The sequence below is a fragment of the Micropterus dolomieu genome, linkage group LG09 (assembly GCF_021292245.1).
Source record: "Micropterus dolomieu isolate WLL.071019.BEF.003 ecotype Adirondacks linkage group LG09, ASM2129224v1, whole genome shotgun sequence".
NCBI classification, from domain to species: domain Eukaryota; kingdom Metazoa; phylum Chordata; class Actinopteri; order Centrarchiformes; family Centrarchidae; genus Micropterus; species Micropterus dolomieu.
Genome location: NC_060158.1, coordinates 17,532,734 through 17,545,360, shown reverse-complemented (window position 1 = coordinate 17,545,360; position 12,627 = coordinate 17,532,734). Strand labels below are relative to the sequence as shown.

Genomic DNA, 12,627 nt, shown 5'->3' with positions numbered 1-12,627 from the left:
CCTTCTCCCATTTATCTTACTGTCAGTATATATTCTGAATCAACAGGAAAATCTATTTCAGTCCAATCGTCCCCAAACATCAAATCCTAACAGAGCTGTGAAGGTTAATGGTAAGGAAGAGGTCGCAAATTGCTTCATTCAATCTCTTCCATTATCTGCTTCTGCTGTCAAAAACTGGACTCTTGATAACTTCCGTTCATAAATCAAACCACAAGCACGTGAGTACCAAGTTCATAACTGAGAAGGATTTGGCGCAAGTCCAAAAGATACGTCCTCTGCTGCACACCTCTGACACAGAGAGGGAAAAGTGGCGATAAACAATTGGGAGAGGACCAGAAAATCAATCAGGAAGCCATCTGGCATCCCAGCAATCTGGAGACAAACAACTGTCTATGCCTCTGCTGTGTTTCCCATAGTCTCTCTGCACAGCTTGAGGGACAAGTCACAAAAGTGACCACGGCTCCGAACAGAGGGATCTAAGTTGAGGCAGAAGATCATATTCTTGTTGTGATTTCAGTGTTTATGCACTCAGGATTAAGATTAGATAAATTCCCACTCACTTTTTTACTAAAGTTTAGATATGTCTGCAGTGAAGGTATGAAATAACAGTAATTTAGTTTTAGAAAAATACATAATTTAAAAATAAACAAAGTTGACACCAAATGTAGTAAATCCATCAAATATGGCTATGATTTTGAAGCTGCACATCATTTAAAAGGGCACAAAACCGAGGCAAGTACACTACATTGAAAAAACAAACAAACAACTCCTTCAAAATACTACAAAACTAGCAAAATGACCCATGTCATTTAAGCTCAGTTAAATTTGCATTGGAAAATGACTTCAGACAAAGCAGAATGGAATAACACTCGAGTTTCTCTTGTTATCAGTAGTTAGGTAATTAAGTTGAAGAGGTACTAGATACTAGTATTATGCCTGTGATCGAAGGGTTTTTTTCTAAGCCACTGGTATGTAAGAGTAGCACACACTCAAAACATCCTGAAAAGGTTCTTAACAGCATACCTGAAGATTTCTCACCCACAAATACAGAACACAGTGAAAGAAAGGAACCTGCAGAGAGGAGCGTTGGCCCCATCTACAGGAGAAGATGCAAACATTTTAAAATGCCTCACTAGCTCACAAGAGGCTCCTAGCCTGTTGACAGTGGTGTAAAGCAGTGATTTTCATCCAGACGTGCACACATGTTTGTCCATGTGGGCACTGAGCCAGTCAGCTAAATTAATCTCATTCTTAAAGATTGCACCAGTAGTGCAATGTGTATATGGAAAAACAAGCAAAATGACAGCATGTACAATTGTGCAGGTCCCCAACAATTCTCAAGCATCTCCTTGATTAGAAGAACAATATATATTCCAGCAGGCTCCTGTCTCCCAGCAACAGCATCCAAGAAAAAATATTCCCATTCTTTATATCTCTCTATAGATAGATAGATAGATAGATAGATAGATAGATATCTATATAGATATCTATATAGATATATCTATATAGATATCTATCTATCTATCTATCTATCTATATATAGATATATATAGAGATAGATATAGATAGATATAGATATAGATAGATATAGATATAGATAGATATATATCTATCTCTATCTCTCTATCTATATATATATATAGATAGAGATAGATGTATATATAAAACAAGAAAAATTACAACAATAATATATATATTTACAAAGGACTTCATCAATATAATTATATTATTAGTGTAAATCCAGCTGGCACAGAAATGTGCAAAGGTTAAAGTTTGGACGGGAGCATAGGAACTTCCTCCTTTGGGCTCCTTTTAGGACAAGGTAAACATAAAAAAACATTAAGCGATTCAGTCCACCCATACCCCTCCTCAGGACATTGGCCCTGATTGAAAACATATATTTGTAGATACATTCTAGGTTGATACCATTACATTCTCTCCTCAAAGAACCACTTCTGGTGGAGACTGTCGGTGCAGGGTTGGAGTGAGGGGCCTGGTGTCCCGTTGTCTGTCTTGCTTACCGCCTCAACACACTTCTGGCTCATCACATGGTACAGGCTACCGTCCTGAAAACATTGAGGGGGAGAATATGCATTATAAAATAGTAAGTGCATTAATGCTGGTTAATCACTCTTATGGCCAACAAGTACATTTCTTTTGAAAAGTAGCTATTAGCGCAATACAATACATGTACATACAAGAGAAGGAACAGCTGCTCAGTAAAGTGATATTATCATTTGTAGATCAGGATGTGACTACAATTCTCTCAGCTTCACACCTGTAACGCTTTTTATTACAGTATTATAATATTCAAATGAATAAGACTAAAAATAGCCTATTCAACAACATATCACAAAATGTTCATGAAGGAAAGTAAAAAATAATCCGGAATGATGAAAAAGAAGTCAGAGAAAATTCTAAAGGAAACGGTTTCCTGGACTTCCATCCTGCGCTTTCACTGCCTCCTGTCTCACTACTCCTTCACCACTGACACACACACTGCCTCGTATATACAGACATTAAACACAGGAACATCCGTTACCTCTCGGAGGACAAATTTCTGGTCTGCAGATACAGGTTGCCCTCGGTTTCTACACAGCTGGAGAGTCAGGTAGGTGCTGACGCTGTCACCCGCAACGCATCCAGCAGGTTGCCTTGTGTTATAGCGGATTTCACCCTCCGTGGAGAATTCAAAGAACTGCGGGAGGAAATTAAACAGATGGTTTCGATCTAAATATTTTCATGCTAATTATGTAATGTTTTAAATGACTGTTTTAAATCTCATTTGAAATAGAAATGTATTTGCTGATAAGGAATAGCGTAAAAGAGAGACTGTGTTTTATGTACGTGGCTCAATTCAGTTATAACAGAAGGATGTAATTTCAGTCCATGTCAGAGAATCTGTACATGGATATTTATGTGTGAAGAAAAAGACATGCAGAAACAAAGCAAATGGACACAGTGTACTGAGAGATGGCTTGTCTGTGCATGTTTGTGCACACACACACACACACACACACACACACACACACCTACTGCTGGCGTGTGCACAGACTATGAATGAATATAATTTTGCAACATGCAGAGCTCTTCCATAAGGCAGACAACATAAAGCACTGCTGAGCCAACTCCCACAGAGATAATATCTGTGTGTCCACAGAGGGCTGCTGGAATAACAATGGTAAATTTCACAGTTTTTCCTGGACTACTGTCAAACACAGAGGATAAAGGTGCTGGGAAATTCATTCTCCTTCATATAACAAGGCCACCAAATACTCAAATACTCAACATGGAAGAGGCAAACTAGTCGACTATTTTCAGATTTGTAAGATTACAACTACAACCCCTTGTGGTTTACTGTGAAATAAGGTGATTGTATTACTTGTAGGGAGTCAAAGTAAAGAAATGACAAGGAAAGGAAAATAGTATACATTTAGGAGAAAGCTAAGGAGGAGGAATAGCAGGGTAATAACAGGGTGGGAGATTAATAAGAATGAGGCCAGTGACTAGGCCGGGTGACTCGTAAAGGAATATAGGGACTCACATCTAAAGAACCATTTTCTAATTCTTGTTAACAAATGCTGTTGGCACAACTCCATATCACCGAAGGTATAGGCACAGCCAAGATTTCAGATCAATTGGAATCAAGCTTAGCTCAATGTAGCTTGTACAAAGTAGCCTTAAGCCTAAACAAAATGTAGTTTGGATAAAGTAGTCCACATGAGTTAAATGTATAAATGGGTTTTTAACTGCCAGCATACAGTATGCTGCGTTTTTGCCCATACATTTTTACGGGGCAAAGTGGAAAAAATCTGCACCTAGATGTAAAACAAGACTATAGTTCTACACTCACCAGCCACTTCATTAGGTACACCTATCCAATAGCTTGTTAACACGAATAGCTAATCAGCCAATCATATGGCAGCAACTTAATGCATTTAGGCATGTAGACCATGTCACAAAGGTCAAATCATTTCAAACTGGTTTCTTGAACATGACAGTGAGTTCACTGTACTCCAATGGCATCCAGTCACAAGGTCTCCATTCAGTAGAGCACCTTGCAGCCGACAAATCTGCAGCAACTGTGTGATGCTATCATGTCAATATAGACCAAAGTCTCTGAGGAATGTTTCCAACACCTTATTAAATGTATGCCATGAAGAATTAAGGCAGTTCTGAAGGCAAATGGGGGCCCAACCCGGTACCAGCAAGGTAATAAAGTGGTTTGTGAGTGTATAGTGAGAGTAAAACTGAGACTAATAAAACACAACATTAAAATTAAGATACTTCAACATTACAACAGACTGAAGTGACTTTTCACCAGAAAATACATCAAGAAATGTTTTATTGCTCATGGCATAAAAGACTGCCGTTACCTGGTTCTGACCCATGCCATGACACGAGTACAGGATGACCCTTTGGCCTACTATAGTGTTCTCATCTGCAGGGTTGTAGTCAAAACAGTAGTCGGTCATGCCCCGGTTCTTCAGCTATAATGAGCAAAAAGCAGTCACATCATTAGATATTTTCAGGTATTGATAAAATATAGCTTACAGTGGTTCATACATGGGTGAGGAAATTGATGACAAAGTTAATCTTATTGTAAAGAATTATCACGCTTAACGTGTTTACGCATTAGTCTCTCGTCTGCACTGCTCAGCTTCATTCAATTCAATCAAACCAGTGAGAATTGGTAAATTCATACTCTATCAGTGTGTACTCACCATTCCAAACATGCCTGGGCGATCCTCTGGGACGTTAATATCGGGGTAAATATTATCCAGGTACCACCGGAAGCTCTTACAGTCCAGCTTTTCTCTAAGCTTCCTCCGCTCTGTCACGTCTCCAAAGGCCTCCTAGAAACAAAGCCCACAAATGATGGTTCCACCGTGTGATCTTAAGTTCCACCTTTCTGCCTTAATTCTCTGAGGTTCAAAACAATATCAGGTCGAACAGAATTACCGTAATGTCGATATTACATGATGATAATTAATCAATGTCATCTTATATTCAAATAAAGAACTTGTGTGCACACCTTTGATGCAGTCAGCGTCAGACAGCTGCAGTGTCTGTATTCATAGTATAGTTCTGTGCAGAAATTGTATACAATAGCACCATCTAGTTGTTCCATAACTCTACATGACTAGATCTCCAATAATAATAACAATAATAATAATAATGACGACAACAACAACATGCCCTCAAACAAACCGAGCTCCTAACAGAAAACAACTCCTACACCTGGTGTATTTGTGTGTGTGTGCATGTTAGTAAATGAAAATAATATAGATGTGTGTTCTTATGTAAATACCTCTATGCATACAGTTACGCACACACACCACAGTGATCGTGATAAGTGAGCAACAGAGCAGGCAAGAACACAATCTCTTCACTTTGATTCACTGGTGAGCATATGCTCACCACACCTTCCCTGCTGGAGGAAGGCTCCAGCCGCACTGCAGCATGATGGATGTTGGTGGTTTGCCCAAAACACGGCTTTAATTGGCCCTTCCTTATTAATGTATTGGTCAAGAGAGAGATTCCCAAAGGAGAGAGTCTGCTGTCAACGGAAGGGATCAGTAAGGGCCATCAAAGGACAATGAGGGCCAATGCAGGCCTCTACGGTATATGAGGCCAACAAGGGGGAAATTAAAGGACCAGTACAGGTGTTATTCAATTGTCAATGAAGAGCAAATGTAAGAATAAATAGCAGTCCAATCACAAACCAGTATATGTATCAGTAAGAGGTCACTGAAATAACTTAATAAGCAACACGAGGCCAATATGATGTACACAAGAGGCCAGAGAGGTGCCAATTAGGAGAGTTTCAGTCACCCATCATCCTGCAACCCCAATATAGAGTTTTTTGCTCTGGGGAGGATGACAATGTAATCGGCTACTGGAAATATTAAAATTAGCCATAAATTTCTGTATTAGACTGACTCAACTTACCTAGATTGTGGGCTTAGAACCAAATAAGGACTAAAGGTGTAGGAGTAGTTTAGTCATAGCAAACATAAATAAACATTTTGCTGCCTGAGTTTCTCTCTAGCAAGGAAAATGAATCGATCGTGAAGAGGTTCAACGACTCTACACCTTGGTATCTGAATTTAAAAAAAAAAAAATTGGTGGCAGTACCACAAAAACTGCAAAAATAAGTTACATTAGAGGCTCAAAATTGTATCAGAATGAATGAAACCTCATTTAGTACAATATATTGATAAATATTTGAGAGAGCTTTGTATGTGAGAGCATGCGTCTACCCGTCAGTCTTAGAAGGCTTTGGTGTATTGGGTTTGTTGTGCCACTGCGAGATTGGCAAGGCTGCCTCCTCTCAGGGAGATGAGCGCCACCTGATCTGTGTTTAGAAAGCTTCTCCTCTTAACTACACTGTCACAAACCAGCCCAGCTCTTCCCATGCATGCGCACACACACACTCACACACACAAAGCCAGGGCCCCCCATGGGTTAGCACTACTCTCACCCTGTCAAGGACAGGTGGGTGACACCCGCTGGCGCAAACTGACACGGAAAGGTGGTAATAACACACCGGAACGCCCTGACACCCCTGTCACCTTGGGTGTCTGCCGCTCATGTATCCCAAGTGTCACTTAATCAGGGGAGCTTTTACACCGCAGCGGGAGTGCAGCATGTGTATGTAATCTGTGAGAGCGGAGAGTGCATGTAATATGTGTGGGACTGAGAGTGTGTACATTGGTGAAATCAAGTGATTAATCAGTTAACAGTTGACTGCAGCTGTAAAAAAAAACAAAAAAAAACTGCCTTCACAATACTCTAAAGATGAAATAAATCTTTTAGTTATTAATATACCAGAATGCCTGATAAAGAAAATTGCCTCTAGCACATCAACACATGCACACGCACACCATCTGTGCAGACTCACCAGCCGTGCATGAGGGCTTCGATGGTAGTAGATCTCTTTGTATTCATCCATCCAGACCTCAGCGGCTCTCACGCTGTTTGCCAGAGCTTTGCTCCGCGAGTAAGGGGCCTTATTAGGGAACACATGACCCACATGGGAGCATGGGTGTACCTCCAGGCTGCCCCCACACTGCCAAATCTAAGAGATATTAACAACAACATCACCACGAGGATTTGGTTAGCCTCTCAGCACAAAGCACTGCCTTGTGGTGGAAGAGCGTGGAAACAGAAAAGCTGTTTTGTTTTTTAAGGGAAATATTTTTGGTTCCGTCCCTTTGGGAAATTGCAGTTATCTAAGGAAAGGGATGTTCAAATTCTTCACTGCAATTAAAGTAGTAGGGTCTTTGGCCTGTTTTCCCTGGTTGTGTAGTTATGAATCTTCCAGGAGGGATTTTACAGGGAATAAGGAGTCATTACATGATGGAGTTCTTGGTAAATGTAAACCAGATCTGACCCGCCTTTTTAGTGATGTGTGTTGTGATACTAAAAGCTGTGTATATTTCACATCATATTCATATAAGTTGTGCCTATTTTGCATGAAGCTAGGGCCTTACACATGCAGAAAACTTTCATATGGAAACACACAAAAAAGACACATCACTTCCTACCCTGAAGGAGAATTCCAGGTTCTCTCCTCCCCACACCTCCATCCCTGTGTCATACGTCCCCAGGTAATGGAAGTAGTTCTTTTTCACAGCAAACAGACCACCTGCCATCGTAGGAGACCTGAGGAGAAAAAAAAACATTTCAGGCACCCTGCACCTTATAAATTGCGTTGGGTTTAGTATCAGGTGACAACAGTGGTGGGCCTGTTCTGTAAAATTATCCTTAATAACAGGATCCACAGACACACCTGATGACATCAGTGGGCGAGCGACGGCGTTTCTGTTCATAGTCTGGGACAGTGTGCCAGGTAAAGACCAACCGCCAATCGAACCCCCCGATCTGAGGTTCACCAGAGTTCCCTAAATACTCGAAGGTGTTCCAGTCGATTACATCGATGACGGGACAGACCACAGCCGATGGCTCCTCTTTGATCCTGGAGGAGAAAGGAGAGAGGCTGTTGACAGGGAGTAAAGTGTTCATCTCAAATGTCAACTTTTTGTGGCCGCCCTGCTCTGAGTACTGAGCATACTGGATGTGAGTCAGCTACATAACAGCACTCCTTTCAGATTCAGTGCTTCACTTTGTGACACTTCACTTGGGCAAAAAGACAGTCCTTCTAAGCACAAGGCCACACTTTGACAAAATACTCAGAGAGAGAGAGAGCCCTTAAATTCTCCCATAGAGGCTTTTCTAACCTGTGAAGCAGGGGCTCCAACCAGCCTTCATGGCACTCGCAGTGACAGTCCAGGAAGGTCAGCACATCACCTGTGGCAATGGACGCACCTAGCAACCGGGCCCGCACCAACCCCTCCCTCTTGGTGGCTCGGATCAAACGCACCTTCCTCAAACCTGAGATGTACTTCTCCAATGGCTCCTTGAGATGAGCTTAAGGAGATTAAACAAGTAAACAAATAAACCAAAATAACACATCTGTCAAATGTATGTATGTGTGTGTGTGTGTGTGTGTGTGTGTGTGTGTGTGTGTGTGTGGGCCATGTTTGTATTAAGAGCAGTTATGTTTCTCAAAATCTCTCTTCTAACATTAAATGAATAAATGGAACAAGGACAACAAAAGCACAACATGACATTTACAATCTGCTGACATCTTTTTTTTAAAGCAGCCAGTGAAGCTTAGGAAGGAAAATAGTGTTTAAGAGTGTTTGATACACAATTACTACATTCTGATCATCCATCAGGTATCTTGAAGACTAAAATAACACAGCGGTACTTGGATGGGTTTGAATAATTAAACAGACTTTGGTAAGTTATTGATTTATGGGATAAGATACAAACATATCTGTACGAAATCTATCACAGCATCAATTTGTTTCTGTGCTTATCTTCTAACATTTGATTGTGAATACTGACTAGTTTCTCCTCCTCCTCAGATTAAACAATCTGAAATAGAAACATAATTGTTTGGTTTATTTGTTTCACCACTCTGAATTGATACGTGGCCAATGTTAGCGCAGAGGGAGAGGCAGACATTGCTTAATTTATGGAGACATGAACCAGAATGTTTTAGAGCCACTCCCTTGAAGTGTCTAAGCTCAGAAAAAACAATGACTGACTTCAAACTAGAGCACACTGATGTCCCTGATAAATCCCTCTTAAAAAAGCAACAGTTCGGGACTTTAGAAGTGGGGCTGTGTGAGGTACATTTTCAGTGTATTACCTACAGTAGAGGGGGGGCGCATCCTCAGTTTGTAGAAGCATAGCGTTGTACCAGCACAGAGCATTGTTCTGTGGACAGGGTCAGCTGCAAAATGTATTTTAGCCACTTTAAAAAAAGGCCCACCGAAACAAATCATAATGAGTTCAAATTTACGCTATATTTACAATATTTCAGAGCTTTACCTAGCCAGTTCTATTTTACAGAGTGCAGCCAAGTTGTACTTATGCATAGGAATACAGAAGCTCTACAATTAAGAAAACGTAGTTCCAAAGGAAATGTTTGTCTGATGGCAAGGTAAAGCATTGAAAATATTCTAAGTATAGTCTACACTTGAACTGATAGAGATCATTTCCGGTGGGCCTTCTTTTAGGTGGCTAAAATACCTTTTCCTGCTGACCCAGTCCACAGCGGTGCATTGCTTTGCTTCTGTGCCGGTACAAATCTCCAAACTGAGGACGCATCGACTGCCATCCACTGCAGGGTAATACACAGACTATTTATTTATAAGTACCTCATACAGCCCCACTTCAAAAAACCTGAACTATTCCTTTAAGCTAATGTAGCCACAGAAAGCTGTGTTCTTAATGTATTCCTTTTAATAAACATCATAACATGATGACAAGGAATACACACAGACAAGATGATATACTACATTGTATGACTGTCATTCCAATTTGACTGTGATGAACTTCACCATGCCTGACACACATGGCCTTCTAATCCACCATCCACGTAATTTAAATATACACTATACTGTTATTTATTACTATTATACCATTTGCAAGTGGCATGTATATTCATTGGAAGTTTAAAAAAAATTTCCCAGACGTGTGACATTGATATCTGTGAGTCTATCTGGACATGTATTAAATTTCCCTTCATCTACATTTTGGTTTTACTAGCTGTCACTTACTTCCTGTACCTCTGTTTGACTTCCCTAATTGCAAACAGTCCACCCTTCTCCCCTCTCTCTACCTGACAATACATTGACATTGTCCCTCTGATCCTTTCTGTCCTTCTTCACAGTCAGCTGGCCAGCCCCCCTGCCCACAGCGCCTCTGTCTGCCTGTCTGTCTCAGCCTCCCTCCATCAGTCTGTGCACGTACCTCTTTCACTGTAGTCGTCCACCAGTACCACCTCTTTCAGCAGGATGTCCGGTGACGTCTCCAGCACGCTGTGGACTGTCCTCAACAGGGTGGACCAGGCCTCGTTGTAGAATGCGATTACCACGGAGGTTGTCGGCAGGGACCGGTAGTCATACTTCAGGTCCCTGCAACTGTAATGTGAGGAAAAGTGACATGTTAGGAGACAGCTTGACTGGGAGGACAGGAGGTGAGGCTGGGTGACTGGGTTAAGACTGCACGCTGATATCCTAGCAAGAGCTGGTTGCATGACACTTAAGCGTGGTTGCCTAAGTGAATACCAAAAAAGTGGACACAAAAGATGTTCAGATAGCCTATGGCAAGGAGCAGGTGTTCAGATACTAACAAATCACTAACAAGTATTCATTTGAGAACTACAATGTCTCAGTGGCAGTGGCTATTACAGTGTGATAATAGTGTATTTTTTGTGCAATGGTTGACACCACTCAACTAGATACTTACAGTGGGTTCCATCTCTCAGGCAGCCGGCGGTGCAGAGATACTCTGTCACTGACATAAGTGTTAATCTGATGCTTTTTGATGCCTTCCTCCTCTTCTTTTTTCTCCTCTCCCTGTAGGTCCAGTTTGACTGCTCTCCCCATTTCGCCCAGGGCATGTATATCCAATGGGGGCTTCTCGTAGACGGGTTTCTTAAACTGTTCATTTTCCACCTCTGGCTCTCCGGGGGCCTCACGTCGATTTGTCGCGTTCACTTCCACGGAGTTATGTCTGAAAAACACCAGATATCCCACTAACGTGACACCAAAGACTAAAAAAACTAACTTGGGTCGACTCCTTCTTCCGCATACTGCCATCCTGTCGCTTCCTTCCTCGGTGGAAAATCGGACTGAGGTTTCATGCCCCGAGGTGGAGCTGCTCTTCTCTGGCACCTACTGCTGATGTGACCCGTGCACTGTAACCAGCCTCGTTTCGTTTCCGTTGAAAGACTTCAAGTTTATTCCGCATTCTTTCAGGCGCAGCTGGTGTAACTGTGACGTTACATTTCCATATTCGGTCTACGACATGTCCAACTACCAAACTTGTTTTTGGCTAACTTGTTGAGCGGGAAACCTTGACGTCTTTATCTTGACAGACGTTGGAGTAAGTTAGGACACTCCTCGACTCTCTTCAACGGTGTCCTGAAGACAAGTGAAGTGTGAAAGGATTAACAAACTGGGATTAGTTAACGTTATCTCCTCGGATTAGCTAGCTAAAACTACCCAACCTGTAACCTTAGGCTCCCACTGGAAACACAACAAATCTAGGTCAAATTTTTAAAAAAAGTCCACTGTTTTGTTTAGTTTTCAGCGAGAAAATGAAATGTTACAATTAAAAAGACAAATATAAATTCATCCTCAAGGTTATAATGTGTGCCCAATTACTATCTCCCTAAACCAAATATTACAGTTTACTTACATCTGCCGGATAAAAAGGAAGGCGGAACTTTGCATCCCGGTTACTTAACTTGAAGTCCTAACCAACTGTCAAGGTAGCCTAGCTAGCAACAAGGTTTCCGGTTTTCAAATGTCAAAGTAAAATTTTCTTGGGGTAAATCAAAAGGGCATAAACTGGTTTAGAGCAATAGGTTGAGTATACGTTGCATTATATTCTATTATATACTAGTAAAGAAGATGTTAGCTGCAACCACAGCATGTGAATGCTACATAGACTGTATTGTAATTAGTTGGTAGAATGTGTCTGTTTTTATGATGAGTTTGAAGTAGAATGAAGTAGAATTTTTTCCCACTAATTTGTCAAGGGCTGGATTGTTAATTGGATCAATTTTATTGCGGCAATCCTCGCACATTTAAACCGAAGGCGATATATTTAAACCGGGAGTTGGATGTATTAGCTCCCGTAACATCACACAGATGAAGACGAGGTCCAAAGCAGGTAAAGCGACAGGTAAAGAAAAGGGACCGGACAAATATTATGGCCTGAGATATAAGACTTTGAGTCGACTGTTAATGACTGTATATTGCTGGTGAGGGATTAAGCAAATAACTGAGTAACAACCAACCTTTGTCTGAAGAATTTATTAATAAAAAGAGAATGACAGAGAAGTAGGCTACTACAACGTTAATCGGCTGGGCCAGAGGTTCAGTCTCCAAGGACAGTCACTATCGTCTGGCACCAAGCAAAGGGATGCATAATCATTTACACAGTCTAGGTTTCAATGTTTTGGGGAACAGAGATCCTCTCCCGGCCTTGAATGAACATTCAAGGAGAAGAGAGGAACAGTTAAAGGAAAGCACTAAACAA

General features: G+C 41.2%; 1 protein-coding gene across 1 annotated transcript; it reads right to left on the bottom strand.

The window, feature by feature from the left end:
• Window positions 1–1,692: 1,692 nt before the first annotated feature.
• On the bottom strand, window positions 1,693–11,964 carry galnt12 (UDP-N-acetyl-alpha-D-galactosamine:polypeptide N-acetylgalactosaminyltransferase 12). Its single transcript, XM_046059576.1, has 11 exons — window positions 11,782–11,964; window positions 10,828–11,504; window positions 10,330–10,499; window positions 8,244–8,433; window positions 7,796–7,981; window positions 7,551–7,668; window positions 6,905–7,081; window positions 4,725–4,856; window positions 4,377–4,490; window positions 2,543–2,698; window positions 1,693–2,066 (listed from the first exon to the last, which is right to left on the bottom strand). Exons 2-11 carry the CDS (start codon window positions 11,178–11,180, stop codon window positions 1,929–1,931), a joined length of 1,734 nt encoding a protein of 577 aa, XP_045915532.1. The 5' UTR covers window positions 11,181–11,504; window positions 11,782–11,964; the 3' UTR covers window positions 1,693–1,928.
• Window positions 11,965–12,627: the final 663 nt, after the last annotated feature.